The sequence below is a fragment of the Taudactylus pleione genome, unplaced genomic scaffold (assembly GCF_031769625.1).
Source record: "Taudactylus pleione unplaced genomic scaffold, aTauple2 ptg000579l, whole genome shotgun sequence".
In the NCBI taxonomy this organism is placed as follows: domain Eukaryota; kingdom Metazoa; phylum Chordata; class Amphibia; order Anura; family Myobatrachidae; genus Taudactylus; species Taudactylus pleione.
This window is the reverse complement of record NW_028284981.1, coordinates 5,835,918-5,850,703: the sequence shown is the minus strand read 5'-3', so window position 1 is coordinate 5,850,703 and position 14,786 is coordinate 5,835,918. Positions and strand designations below refer to the sequence as shown.

At 44.9% G+C, this 14,786-nt stretch overlaps 1 protein-coding gene across 1 annotated transcript in view; it reads right to left on the bottom strand.

The window, feature by feature from the left end:
• Window positions 1–358: 358 nt before the first annotated feature.
• ZER1 (zyg-11 related cell cycle regulator) overlaps window positions 359–14,786 on the bottom strand; it is a 32,046-nt gene continuing 17,618 nt past the window's right edge. Inside the window, exons 5-16 of the mRNA XM_088453432.1 lie at window positions 14,163–14,339; window positions 13,532–13,646; window positions 13,295–13,441; window positions 12,178–12,351; window positions 10,533–10,748; window positions 10,412–10,453; window positions 8,774–8,893; window positions 8,574–8,689; window positions 8,299–8,487; window positions 7,020–7,117; window positions 3,895–3,997; window positions 359–2,154 (exon numbers count right to left, since the gene is read on the bottom strand). Coding sequence (XP_088309558.1) covers window positions 2,097–2,154; window positions 3,895–3,997; window positions 7,020–7,117; window positions 8,299–8,487; window positions 8,574–8,689; window positions 8,774–8,893; window positions 10,412–10,453; window positions 10,533–10,748; window positions 12,178–12,351; window positions 13,295–13,441; window positions 13,532–13,646; window positions 14,163–14,339 — 1,555 coding nt within the window. The 3' untranslated portion in view covers window positions 359–2,096. The remainder of the gene's footprint in view (window positions 2,155–3,894; window positions 3,998–7,019; window positions 7,118–8,298; window positions 8,488–8,573; window positions 8,690–8,773; window positions 8,894–10,411; window positions 10,454–10,532; window positions 10,749–12,177; window positions 12,352–13,294; window positions 13,442–13,531; window positions 13,647–14,162; window positions 14,340–14,786) is intronic.

The following is a 14,786-nucleotide window of genomic DNA, read 5'->3' as shown; positions in this document are numbered from 1 at the left end:
GAGTGGGATTGGTGCCCAAAAAAAATAATCCAAAAAATGAAGATTAATTACAAAACGTCATCAAGGTGCGTCTGTAGGCCAGCAGTGGATACCTGCCCAAGGTCAGGTAATTACCCACAAATTTATGGCTGTAAAAGTGGAACAGGAATTGGTAATACCAGAAAGCAGGTACGGTCCCACTCCACTGCCTCAGCGATAAAAGTCGCAAGCTAACCATTAGTCCCTGGTTAGCTTGCGATTGCCAGCCCATGTAGGGAAGACAGACATACAGACTCTCTAAGGAACATTTGAGAACAAACACAAAATGGACTATAAACAAAAAGTGACGGGGGTGGAATAAAAGTATTCAGAGACAAAACAGAAAAAAAAAATACATATTTTATACACATACATACTTACAACTTTTAAGCAGACTGAAGAAAATCAAGATGTTCTATTGCTTTAGGACAGTACATACTAGTTTCACATCCCGTTATCCAAACTGCAACTGTCCCTCTTCAGAGCTCAAGCAACATCCCGTTATCTAAAATGGAACTGTCCATCTTCAGAGCTCCAGCAACATCCCGTTATCCAAACTGGAACTGTCCCTCTTCAGAGCTCAAGCAACATCCCGTTATCCAAAATGGAACGGTCCCTCTTCAGAGCTCAAGCAACATTTGTGCAACCTAGTGCTAACCACAATTTTTGAATGAAGCGGCCCAGTCACCCAGCCCCAGTCAAGGCAGCCACTATGTGGTGTGAACCCAATATTCAATCGATTTATTAATTGGGAACTACAGACATAATTGAAGCATGCAGGAGATGTCACTAGCCACTAATGAACGGATAGGCTCCATTCACTTGAACATTGGTTAAGCCCACAAAATGGCTGCCACCGCTATCTGCGTAGGTTATGAAACCTATTTAAGATCTACAGGATAAATCAACTAAGGGGTCGGAGGTCATTATAGTTCAAAACTCTAGCTCCAGTCACAAAACCAAGGTTGGTTTGGCACATTGACCTTGGAACATTCATGAAAAGTCTTCAAACTTTTCTGTGTGAGATCGGTACATGATTTTTTTCTTCCCCCTCATGGGTGAAGAAATTACTCCCTTGGCCTGCCATGTTCTCTCTTTGGCAGCCTTCTGTGGGCATTACACTCCAAAGGTTTACCCACCTGGATAACCGCACACACTTACATATACAAGTATTGTAGAATACACTTTCACAAAATTGTTTTAACCCCTTAATGTAAGATTTAGGTAATACCACATGATTATGACCTAAATATGTAATTGAAGAAGAAAAAAAAAATTAAAACATTCAGGATAGACTGTACTTGTTAAATTTTAAGCTTATACAAATTTTTCTTTGCTCCAGTCCTGAGCAGCACGCAGCCCCCTTGCGTAGGCTGCACCGGCAGTGGCGGCACAAATTCTGCTTCATTTTTCTATTATTGAAGATAGGATTCTTACACGGTTTTCAAATGTCCTGGTCTCTTCCTAGTTTTTTTTGGAAGGGGGAATGGGCCAGGTCAAAAAACATGTAGCCGGTGATCGCTTCTCGTCCCACGGTTTTGGCGGGTTCTGTAGTGTGAGCAGACATTTTCCATATGTACGACACAGTTATCTTAACTAACCACTCAGGTTTGTTGTCATATAATAATCAAAGCTGGCAATCATTCAGTTGGCGAAAGTATTTCAATATTACATGTTGGGCATCAGTTGGTAGTTATATAATTTATCGTTGTAGCTTTTTATTGTGTGTTTGTTGTCCATCGGTTTGCAAAGTTCGTGAGGCATCCGCAAATCGTGTGGGGAACCCAACTACTGGATGGCCTTACTGTACAACCAGATCTCCTGTCCAGAGGCTTCCAAAAGATAGACACAACATTACACTAGTATATAGATTTCTTGTGTCCTTTGATGCTCTTGTAGCCTTCTACAGTAACCACACCCAAAACGATATCAAATCAATAAGAAAAATAATAAACCAGGGATGACGAGACTTCCTTGTGCAAATAAGTCCTCTGTCCACCTTGGTGGCGCCGGACACACACGGCTAGCTCTTGTGGCAAATGTGCAGAGAATGATACAGATGGCGTCCTTCAATCTCTTTATAATAATGTGTCCATGCTCTCTTCATTATAACTATCACAATGATCAAGGACTTTCCTGGAGAAAAAAGGACAAGTTAGACGTTTTAAGGTCTTCACATTAAGGTCGTGTTTGACAAATACACCTTTGACTTGAACATCCCATCACAACTCTGGGGGCCTGATACAGAGATAGACGCTAATGCAATCGCAACGGCATTCTCTTGTGGATCGCAGTTGCTAAAATATGCTAATGCCCATCAAAGCACAGCCGGCATAGGGACGCCCACTGCTGCCTTCTCCTATCCGTCCGACGATGTAAAACAGCATAAACATCTGTTCTATCGATGCACAGCAGGCAGTCACGCAGCAAGTCAAGTCTGAGCTGCCGCAAACACTGCCGCTCTCCTGACCCGCGGAGAGGTCTAATGCTGCACTGCAGAACGCAATGGCTAATTTATGCACGCCCATGAAATGGCGTTCAAACGGTCAGGCACCCCCCAACCGCTGACTGCCTGTCACTCACTTTGCGAGTGGTTGCTGTGTACGAAAGTAATCACAATGCAATCGCTGTGCGTGTGTAGTACGGCATTCGCGCATGTGCAATAGCAAACAATCGCTCGTTCTATGAAATATCGCCATTATGTCAGTCTCTGCATCAGGCCCTCTGTCGGTGGCTTCCTGCTGCCTCCATTCCCCTCCTCACATCACAAAACTGCCCTTGTCACACGCAGCCCTGCCCTAACACATCCCTCATTTCCTGATATACTCTGTGCTGCTGAGGACCTTTCACCTTCCACTACATAACTCTCAGTCTGTGGCTTCCTGCTACCTCCGTTTCCCTCACATCATGTCACTGCCTCTGTCCTGTGCTGCCCTGCCCTAACACATCACTCATCTCCTGTTATCCTCTGTGCTGCTGGGGTCCCTGCTCCTTCCTTGTCAGATGCAGCCCTGTCCACACTAACACATCACTCATCACCTGATATTCTCTGTGCTGCTGGGGTCCCCTGCTCCTTCCTTGTCACATGCAGCCCTGCCCTAACAGATTACTCAGCACCTGATATACTCTGTGCTGCTGGGGTCCCTGCTCCTTCCTTGTCACATGCAGCCCTGCCCTAACACATTACTCAGCACCTGATATTCTCTGTGCTGCTAGAGGCTCTGCTCCTTCCACTATATAACTCTCAGTCTCTGGCCTCCTGCTGCCTCCGTTCCTCTTCTCACATCATGTCACATGCAGCCCTGCCCTAATACATCACTCGACTCCTGATATACTCTGTGCTGCTGGGAACCTTGCACCTTCCACTATATAACTCTCAGTCCCTGGCCTTAAGCTGCCTCCCTTCCCCTCCTCATATCATGTCACTGCCCCCATTCCATGCCGCCCTATGCGCACAATGGCACAAGATCAGTGCATGCACCTTCTGCAATACTATCTGGTGCTGTGCACATCATAAGGGTTACAGAGAGCTCTATTCACACCCACTTATAAAACAGAACCCACAACAACAAAAGTGTGCTCCGACGAGTTAATCACACAATCAAACATTAAAATAAATCATTTCACACTGAGTTTTTGTTCTGATACTACAGTGCTTAAATATAAAGTTAGAACATTCTAACGAATGTCGGGGACAGGGACGTATATGTAAAATGATTAATGCATGGGCAGTAAGGAAATGAGCAATTAGGCACAAATAAGAATGAGGGAGACTTAGGGACACCTGGGACTCTCATTCAGTTCATAACTACATTCTGCTAATGTTGGGAGAATGACCATCAGTGACCAGGTGCGCACAGCTGTGCCGGGTGTTACCTGGCCATGTCCTTGGTTTCTTGGCGTGTCGTAGGCATCTTTAGCACATCTATCAGCAGAGGGAGCCCTCCTTCTTTGATCAATAGGGGGCAGTATTTGTCAGCTAGGGTAACAGAGAAAAACATGCATTATACCATGTCCATGACAAGGAGCCAGGTGACTTTTGTTTCTACTTTATCATTAATAATTAGGAACGATGATTGATGGAAGTCCTTTAAAAAAATAAAATTGTACATAATTATACATACTATATATGTGTGTGTTTTCTTATTACACTTTAGCTTTCTATAACCATGTAAACATGGTTACCAAAATATATAGGCTCTGAACATATAACTGATCTATATACGGTAAGCTATCTATTCTGGAATGGGGGGGATTTTGGGTTTCAGGAGGTTTTTTTTCTGTAATCCGGAGCAAAATGTCTAAATTATAATAAATGACCTGTTATTCCCATCCTCGATATATTGTTTAGCACAGCTCCTAACAGTGTCTGCTGGGAGAGGCAATCTGTGATTATATCTGTGTGTGTATCTGTATCACAGAGAGGGATTATTCTTCCCTCCTTTCTTCTCTCAGGATATGAGGATATGTGGAACAGGGTTTAGACTATTATATAAGGTTACCAAACGCTTGTATCTGTCAGCCTATCACCTTTACACAAAAAAATATTCCTCAGACATAATTTGTATGTGTGGTCTAGTGTACAATACGCATGGGAAGCAATCGGGAAGCCGACTGCCTAAATACTGGCAGCCGGCTTCCCGACTGTCTTATCCCGGCATGGGTGAAATGCCGGGCGTCTAGATGTAGACGCCTGCATTGAGTCCGGCGCCCAGCATCACGATCGTAGTGATGCCAGTCGCCGCGGGGGGGGTTAGGCACTCCCGGGGGGAACTTAGGGTTAGGCAGCGGGGAAGGGGGTGGTTAGGTTTAGTAGGCACTTAGAGGGGGGATTAGGGTTAGGCACTTGGGGGGGAAGTTAGGGTTAGGCACCCCTAAGGAGGGTTAGGGGAGTTAGGTCAGGTTAGTCTATACTTACCTATCCACGATCGGGATTTCCAGCGCTGTCGGGCTTTCGCTGCTTCTAACTCTGCTCCTGTCGGGCTGCCGCTGGCAGGAATCGAACCACCGACCATGCGGCCGGCGGTATATCATACCCATTCCATACGCATAGCCGAGATAGACCAGTATTCATAATAATAAAAAAATGGATTTATTGAAAGACAGATGAACACGTGACATGGATGGCGTAGTGACATGGATGGCGTAGTGACATGAATGGCGTAGTGGTACTCTGGTAGCCAAATGCAGGGGCCTTGGAACAGTGACAGTGCCACCAGCAGAGCCCTGGGTGACGGCAACGCTCGCCCTGAGGCCCAGCTGCGAAATGTGTGTGCTATATATAGATAAGTTAATAAATGACTCTGTTATTACCAGGAGGCTCAGTAATAATTTTTTCCATCTTAAACAGCAGAAATAGTTTATGCCAGTCATGCAGTTGTGTCATCGAGCCATTGTCACTCAGTACAGATAAAGGTGTATGCACTCTAAACGATATTTTGCCCGATTTTGACCAATCGGAACGCCAAAGTCATGCAAAATATGTGCAAATCGTGAGTGTCCACGGACAATAACGATGCCGATGCGTGTACCCACTGGTCGTCCGTCGTATCTTCACATCTTACCTATAGCATGTAAGATCTGCCAATCTCGTACACGACACCCTGGAAATTGTTAAGGGCGCACAATAGATCATTGGTCAGATTGTACACTTTTAAGCAACATATCGTATCCTGGAGTTCCGGGGAGAGTTCAAGGGAAATCGTTCACATCATCGCATCGTTTGCACATAGTCTAGTGTGTACCTACCTTAACACTGTGTAATCAAATGAAATATAAGACAGTAAATAGCTAATAACAAAAATCAGCCCAAACGTATATTCTGGGCATCGCCAGCCGTCCAGTCACTTGTGTTGGCCACACAATAGCTTTAGTTTATTCTTTAAGCCTCTCCCAGCTTGCAAAACTGGGAGAAGTTATAACTGCAGTCCCAGCAGGGGCAATCTAGTTATAGAACAATTTATAGAGAAGGGTTCTCTGTACATTTGGAGACTGTGTTGGCTACAAAGTAAGTCACATGTCAATCTGTAGCACAGTCATTCTACTCCATGTGTTTTCGGGTAAGATACATGATAACATTTCCCTGCCACTGAGTTCTAATCATCCTCTTAATAATGCAGGAGTGTAGAGAAGACAAAAGACAGTCACATTGCTATGCATTAGCTGTAATGCAAGGAGCTGCTGTACACTCATAGGCCCATATTCAGTTCTCAGCAATGCATGGCCCCGATGGTCAGATAGGTTACTGTACCCAAACATCAGAAACTTTCCTGTAAACCCCTTTGGTGATAGTGTTGGTTGTGAAGTGCCATCAGCTGCACTATGAGGAGAATTCAATTAGGTGCCATTATATCGCACCCGCTAGTAAGTGCGGCTACTCTGGAGTCCGGCGCGAGCGCAACCTGTGAGGGGTTTCCATTGCAATGGCAACTCGCCCCCTCATGTGGGAATCCTGACAGTGGCTGCCCGACATGGGTGAAAATCCTGATCGTCACTAACATAATTCCCTCCCCTAACCCTCCTTAGGGGTGCCTAACCATAACCTTCCCCCCAGTGCCTAACCCTCCCTCCCCCTAGCCAAACCCTAACCTCCCGTGGGTACCTAACCCTAAGTCCCCCCGGGAGCCCTAAACCTAACCCCCTCCCCCACCGCGCGGCTGTCCGCGCTCGGCATCACTTCGATCAGGATGCCGGGCGCCGGGCTCCCGATATCGGTAAAATGACAGGCGTCATAGATTTAGACGCCTCTCATTTAACCCTCGCCGGGATAAAGCAGTCGGGAAGCCGGCTGTCGGGATTAGGTCAATCGGCTTCCCGACTGCATACCCCTCACATGCGGGGGCGAGTTATTTGCATTCCCCCCTATGTGACCATTGAAAATCGCTTCTAGAAAACACTTCTCGGTTACATACTGTCCTCTCCAATTCTGAGATCTCTTTATGGCAACCCATAAACGCAGGAAGTCCCTGAGGGTTAGGAAAAGAGTCCATTGTGATACTCACGATATACAGACACAAGATTGTACAGGGCCCAAGTTGCCCAGTGCTGGCTGACTGGAGAAACATTCTGGGGTAGCAGCCGAAGAATTGGCTCAAATGACCTTCAAAACAGGCAAAGACCAGTTAGAAGAATTCTCGCCAGAGAAATCGCACACTAAGAATTAGGATGGTTAATGTACTGTGGATTGCTGCATTCTTATACCCAGACAGAACAAAAACAACCCGTTCTAAGACCATGGGGTAAATTTACTAAAGTGAGAGTTTTTAGAAGTGGAGATGTTGCCCCTAGCAACCAATCAGATTCTAGCTATTATCTTCAAGAAGGTGCTAGTTAAATGTTAAGTAGAATCTGAATGGTTGCTATGGGCAACATGTCCACTTCTAAAAACTCTGACTTTAGTAAATATACACCCAAGCATTAACACATTATTATGAACTAGTAAAAGGACCCGGGTCACCACAGTCTGCCCCCGCGCACTCCTCCCCTGGCTCTGACTGCCGCTGGTCCCGTTACTCCCCTCCGCATACCCTCGCTTCCACAACGCGCACTTTGAGAAGACTGGACATACTCTAGATCATTATTATACAGATGTGCGCAACGTTCTGTAAACTGGAGCTTACAAGGTGCAGATACAGACATGCAAATAGCATATAATGTTTCTAATGTGTCACTAATTTTTCACGAATTCAGAACAAAAAAAACAACATACAACCAAGTACCTGTATAAAATGATCAAAAATGACTTGATGGAAAAGATTTCACTTTTCTTAGATGCCGAATTAATGCTCTTCCCCAAAAGACTATATTTGGTGGGATCAATCATTTGGAGCCCCAATGTTAATTTTATTTAGCAGTTGGAATTCAGTACAGTTGATGTCTAAAATAAAACCCCCTTTAAAGTACAGATGGTGTAGTGGTTAGCATTACTACCTTACAACACTGAGGCCCTGGGTACGATACCCACCATCCCGATATGTGTGGTGTTTGTACATGCTCCCAACCTGAGTATATGTTGGTGCTCCACTGGGGCAGGGGCTGTTGTGATTATTCAATTACTCTTCAGAAAGCGCTGCGCAATGTGTGTGCACTATAGAAATAACTTAATAAATAAATGTTAATACAGGATAGATTCACTTGTAATGCTTCCAGCCAGACCAACCTTGAGAGCCAATGGAAGAATTTACGCAACCAAATCTATCTATCTATCAAGAAAGAGAATGCTGGAAGGGAATGAGGACAGAGGGAACTGCTATCATGTGTATTAGGGGGGCTTCGACTGACCGGTAGTTAATATTCCTTCTGGAGCCGATATCCCAGCTCTGAATTGCTGTCCACATACGTTCCTCCACCACTTGGCGTGTGGGTTCTCCAATGTACCAGGCCTGAGGTCCATCAAACATGATGTGTGACAGCACCCCGCAGGCATTGTAAGACACTTCAATCCCATCCGCTTTGCTTTCCAAGAGGTTGCTGACAATGGTAGAAGAGTAAGAGTGAGTGGGAAGCTCCCATGACACATTACCAAGTCTAACCTAGCCAAAGACAGGAAAAGGTACCTGAAAACCGTGATGAACTGTGATGTCATCAGCTGTGGCCGGAGTTCCTGCACCTCCGCCACATTTCCCAGAAGCCCCAGCATGTTGCGATGCAGTTCTTGCTTTTCTGGAAACTCCTATGGATGGCAAACAGACACTTGTTACATTGTAGCCTCATCCTAAAGACACTGCCTATCAACAACTCGGCAAAGTGCCCTTACCCTCAGGCAGTCCAGAAACAGTTTCATGCCGCTGTAATTGAGGAACATCTCACAGTTATCTGGAGTCTCATCTGTGATGTTCCACAGGGCACTCCAGGAGAATTCCATCACCTGGTCACACTGCCAAGGGGGACAAGAAGAATCGAGGGCAATTAATCAGGTGGCAGTCCTACCTATCTTGATGAGATCTAATTAAAATAATTATTGTATGCAAATCACTTTAAAGTAATTTGCATAAAATAATTTCAAACAAGCGACTTCATGTGAGTGAATCATCGCTGAATAGGCAACGTGGGTTTGGGGACAGACCAGACCTGGTACTTTGTTATGGCGCTATGCACAATGGTTAAGTAAGCAGCCATCACCAGGTTTGAGGGTCTCTAACCTCAGGAAAGCTGAAGGAGATGTCCTCCAGGGAGCAGACATGCTGCAGAGCCAATTTCTCCGATACGGCCACGACACTCCCATAAGACCATCCCTGTGTGTGCGCTAAGCCACCTCCCACTACATTTTCAACAGCGTCTTCTGTGCGCCAATCACGGCTATGACTCTATGCGCACGCTATCTGGACGTAGGCGCAGGATAAAAACAAATCGCTATACTGCATCAGACATCGGCTGCGCGTGCGACAGAATCAGACCCATGGTGTCTTTTTAGCACCCGATCTTCTATTACACAACATAGAAACCTTATAACAAAACCAAGAAGTAACAAACATTGCTGCGTACAGTTGCATCAGCCTATCACGGGCTTGAGATATGATCTTTTTCAGAAATTTATATTTTCAGAATAAACAAAGCTGATTGGATAAATAACATTAAAAAACATTTGGATTGGTTCCACTATAAATTTACGATGTCCGTTATTTGACTACAAGCATGACATAAATAACATAATTATTACGTACAAACCAGGACAGACAAAAACATAATAAACAGTTAAACATTGTGGGCCTGATTCGCATGCAATTACCGCTGCTAATGGACCGCCTGGGGGCTATCCAATCAGACCCCAAGTCCGGGCTGGCGCAGGCACTTATCGGGATTTTTTTCGGGAGCTGTGCAGTGGGGAATATCGGTGAACAATCCCCATTTGTGCCCCAGAAAATATATCGGGGCTAATTGGATACTGGCTCTAATGTGTACGCATCTATGTGATCACACTGTCCCACTTATTTCCATACCCGAGAGCTGCCATCATTATCATTGCCACTTACACCTACCCCATGCCAGGCGCAGGAGATCCATCTGAATCAGGAGTCCAGGCTGCATACTCAAGACCCAGAACAGTGAGTATCTATAGCTACTGCCCACTACACACCCATGACACTGTTGCGCTGCACTGCTGCCCCCCAGTGGCCATCAAGAAAAGTCCAATAAGCTTCAGCTAAGATCCGTGCGAACATTCGCAAAGATGCGCGTGCAGCCCGGGATATATGCGCAGGAAATGAAAAATCGCTGGATGTGACAGCGCACAACTCGGAATCAGGTCCTCTAGTTATTCACCAGACAATAAACACAATATAGATGGTGGGGACCAGTAAAAGGATCTGACTATGCACTGCCTGGCCATGACAGCGACAATGTATAGGAACCAGCGTCATACTGGTCTGTAATTAGTGTACAAGAAGGAACTCACTGTTTTGTCTTGGAGCTTCTTCTGTATTAGTTTCAGCATAGTCTATAGGGAATAAAAGGTAAGATGAATATCTAAAACCACAGGAAACACATACCCACATACGTCCTGAGTGATCACCTACCATGACAAATCCCATCTTGCCCACTGCCTCCTTGTGGTCGTTATCCACCTGGCAGACGAGGGCATTGCAGAGATGGACCGCGATGCGCTGGATGGACTCATCTTGCCGTGTTGGGATCAGTATATTAAGCAGCAGCTCGTTCACCCTCTGATACTGGAACTCCAGCTCTTCGGGGATGCCGAAATTACACAGCGTCAGGCAGCAGTTTCTCTGCACCTACCGGGGAAAAATATGACTACATTATGAGGAACAGAGGGTCTGATTCAGCAAGGATCGCTACTCTGCTTATACGCACGCAACTGCATTGCTAATATCAACGGTGCTATTTAAATGTCTGCATTCACATTGTGTACGCAGCCTGACATAAGGACGCCCACTTCCCCTTACATCCATATACTAGGGCAACACAGCGAAACAATCGGTAACATCGGATCCATGCGCACAGTTAAGGAAGCCCAGACCTCACTCAGGAGTTGCTAACTTCTGCGCACGATATGAGACCTCAGGAGGTGTCAGGTAACGCAGTGGCTAATTTATGCACGCCCATACAACGGCACTGAAACGCACTGGCATGCCTGCGTTCTCCCGACCACCCCCCCGTCACCACCTACAAACGGCACTTCCTGTCAATCACTCTGCTCTGGGTCTGCATAGCCTCCGCAGATGCAGTTCCCATCGCAATTGCTAGTACGTGCACGTGCACTGCGAATTAATCGAACGATTGTACGTTTCTTGCTGATCAAGCCCACAGACAGTTCACCACTAGCTGAAGAGTTTCAAGCAGAACAATGACAAGTTTAGGGGGCTTTGTCTTACAAATCACCATTGGGGAAGAGCACCATCACTCTATTACTCAACAACCCAAATTGTTCTCATCAGGGTGAGCTGTCATTGAGGTAACACTAAGAGGAGTCTTCTTTCCTAACATCCCCCCAACTGAGCCTATTCCTGCAAGTGCTAAATAGTTGGATTCACCAGTTACACCCCATTCCCCACATTGCAATGGGAAATCAGTGTGTATACTCTCCCATACTGTTACATGCCATATATCGATGACAGTTCTGCCATAGCGCTCTAGTATGGTCTTATGCCACCAGCATTCTGATTACAGGGGTTTCCTGGGATGGGGATCCCTACTATTGGTTATAATGAGGGTTTATACTTATGTAACCACTTGCCTGGCGTGGCTGCATCGTTTGCATACCGGTCAGAAGCACCCACTGAGCGGCTGCTGGAAGATAATCTTCTAGCAGCCGCTAATTGCAGAAGGACCTCCCGGCCCCCCCTGCATCCTCGCAAAAATCACCAGTGTCTGCCGTGTAGCCAATCGCTGCTCATCGAACAGCCTAGCAGCACCCAACCCCCCCAGTGTGTTCCCGGCGGATGCTCAGAAATGCAAAGTAGCGATGTTACGATTAATTTTCCAATTGATCGATATTTTGAAAATTGATATTAATGTTATGTGTTTAAAAAAATTGCGTTGGATGACTTATAAATAGATGTTTTTGACCTAATTCAATCATAAAAAGCCCGAAAATTTCTGATTTAAAAAAAAAAAAAAATATTATGTGGTTAAGAAGGTAACTGAGAAGAGCACAATACTTCATGAAACACTAAATAATTTGTAGTCATAGCAACGCCATACCGTCACTTCCTGGTACGATTCCATGCCGTTCAGCACTACTTGGATGACCTGCCGCCGTAGCCGCACACTCTGCTCGCTGCGGTAGTCAGAGTTTGTCAGGTAGAACAAGGCGGCACTTCCCGTCACCTGAATGGTTTTATCGTACTTGTGACACTTGAGGGCAGCGATTACCAGCTGCAGAGAGAGACAAGGGATTGTTATCCAACGGAAAAATATTTTCATTACGCACAAGCATTTGACCTTAGATATTTACTTTCCATAAAGCAAATATATTTCAAAGGGTAATCCTGATATCTGGCAAACTGCTTAGTTGTGTATACCACACAGGGAAATCATTGTGTTATGTACTGGTAGGATATCATTAGAAAAAGGCCTTTCAAGCTACATTTCCCCAGAGGAAGTAAGAACTGAATTTGAATTCTGGTCAATGAATGAATATGTGACATACATCCAGCCGAGATAATCCAAACAGATGACATGGCGCTGGGGAGAGTATAGTATTGTCTATATACAGGCCTCAATGTGGTGCGCACGGAGGCACCAAGTAGCTTGGATGGTCAGCTCTGTGCACACATTAAGCTGCACTCCCCCTAGCCTTCAGAAGCAGTCATTACAAAGGACATATGCGCCTAGGTGTGCAGGACAATCTGCAGAGTAAACCTCAGCAAAAGGGTGAATGTCACATCAAAGCCAAAATAGGATTACACCCCTTGGAGTAAATTAACCCCTTGGCTGCTAAGGGCAAGCGGGACTTGTCCTCTACACACAGCTCAAAAGTGCAAATGACCAAGTTGCCCTGCAGTGAAAAGGTAAAAAAAAAAAAAAAAATCCACAAATCTCTGCCAAGTCTCCCTACCTCTGACTCTGAAAAACTTTTGGAACCCCTCAGAAAGAAGTGGAAGTCCCCTTTTTCAAAAAAGTGTGCGACCCATTTAATAATAGCCTGCTGATCATTCTCGTTCAGCAGGCGATAAATAGTAGAGCCCGGATGTCACCCATCCAGCTACAAAATAAACAGGGGCACCCTCATATTAAAGATAAGTACCCCTCTTTCAAATTAGAAGTCCCCCGTTAAGCCTGTAACCATTGCACGATACCAGAGACAGAGGTGGGTTACCTGCAAGGCCCGCAGCGGTTGGTTACACCTCTCTATACGAGCAATGTCAAACAGGAGATTAATGGCACGGGAGGTGATCTCAGGGCGATGCTCAGTGTACGATTCAATGGTGTTCAGCACTTGCTCCTCGTTTTTGTCCCCGCTCACCTGTCAGAGGAGATATGAAGACACAAGGCATTATTCACACCTGAGCAACATTACAAATAAAATAAATGTAGTGCATGGCGGAAACCTCACCTTGTAGGCTGGGATGTGCGTCAGGTGGCAGAAAAACGTTTCAAAAAGGCCCAGGAACTGCAGAGGCCTCTTCAGGGATCGGAACGGAATGATGCTGCTTTTACTGGGGTTGGTACTACAGGAAGACATGGCACTTATACATCATTCAATCACATATTCTAGGCAGGGCTGCATAAAATTGGATTTTTATTTATTTATTTATTTTTTAAATAAAAAACGGATTTATTTGATTTAAATCAGATTTTATTTTTTTTTTGGGAATTAAATAGGATTTTTTGTCTTTTTTTTTTTATATTTCTTTATTGAAGCACAATAATTGTAGACAACAGTACAAAAATGACTTGTCATTTTTGTTTAAGTAAACGTTTATTTAAAAAAAATTTTTTTTTTTTATAACAAATCCTATTTAAATCAAAATCAATCAGTTTTTGAATATTTTTTTTTTTTTTTTTTTTTTTTTTAATTCAATTTTATGCAACCCTGATTCTAGGCAAAAAAGTGTTCTCACTACCCCACCACTTTCACTCCCTTTTCATCAGCAATTAGCATATGACTGCAAGATATCACTTGACTAAATCTTTATGTATTTAAGCAATTGAATAAGTATTTCCATACTCGTTGCCTCGCATACCTAGGAGGACCCAATTCGTCATCCATTTTGGAGACGGCACAATTCTCCAGCATGGTGTGTCCAGAGATGTCCAAAGAGACTAGGTCCTCCAAGTTCTGCACAAACAGGTTTAGCACTTTGCGAGTGAGTTTGAACTTGTAGTAACTTGATAGTCTATCACGGGAGATATCCAGGTGCCTGCAGCCATCAAAGAGATATAGAAGATATAAGCAGCGAATATGTTTGTGAACTTTTTACTTAAGAAAAACTTAAACCCATCGGGGGGACAGTGGATTCTCTGGGTTACAGAGCATACTTGCCCACTCTACTGGAACTTCCGGGAGGCTCCCTAATTTTGGGGAGAGAATCCCAGCTCCCGGAAGAGTGGGCAACTCTCTCACCGCCAACTCTTCTTAAGCGATACAGGCAGGACAAGGGGCATAGCAATGTAATTTGCTATGGATCATGATGCCGGTATCACGGCAAAACCTCATGGGGTAAGGCAGCATTATACATCACCCTCGTCCAGCCAATCTCAACCTCAACTTCCTGAGGGGAACTTGCCAAAGTTGGCAAATGCAGCATGGCCGCTTTCAAATTTACCTCAGAAAGCAACAGCTCCTCCCCCTCTAAACCGGGAAGGCC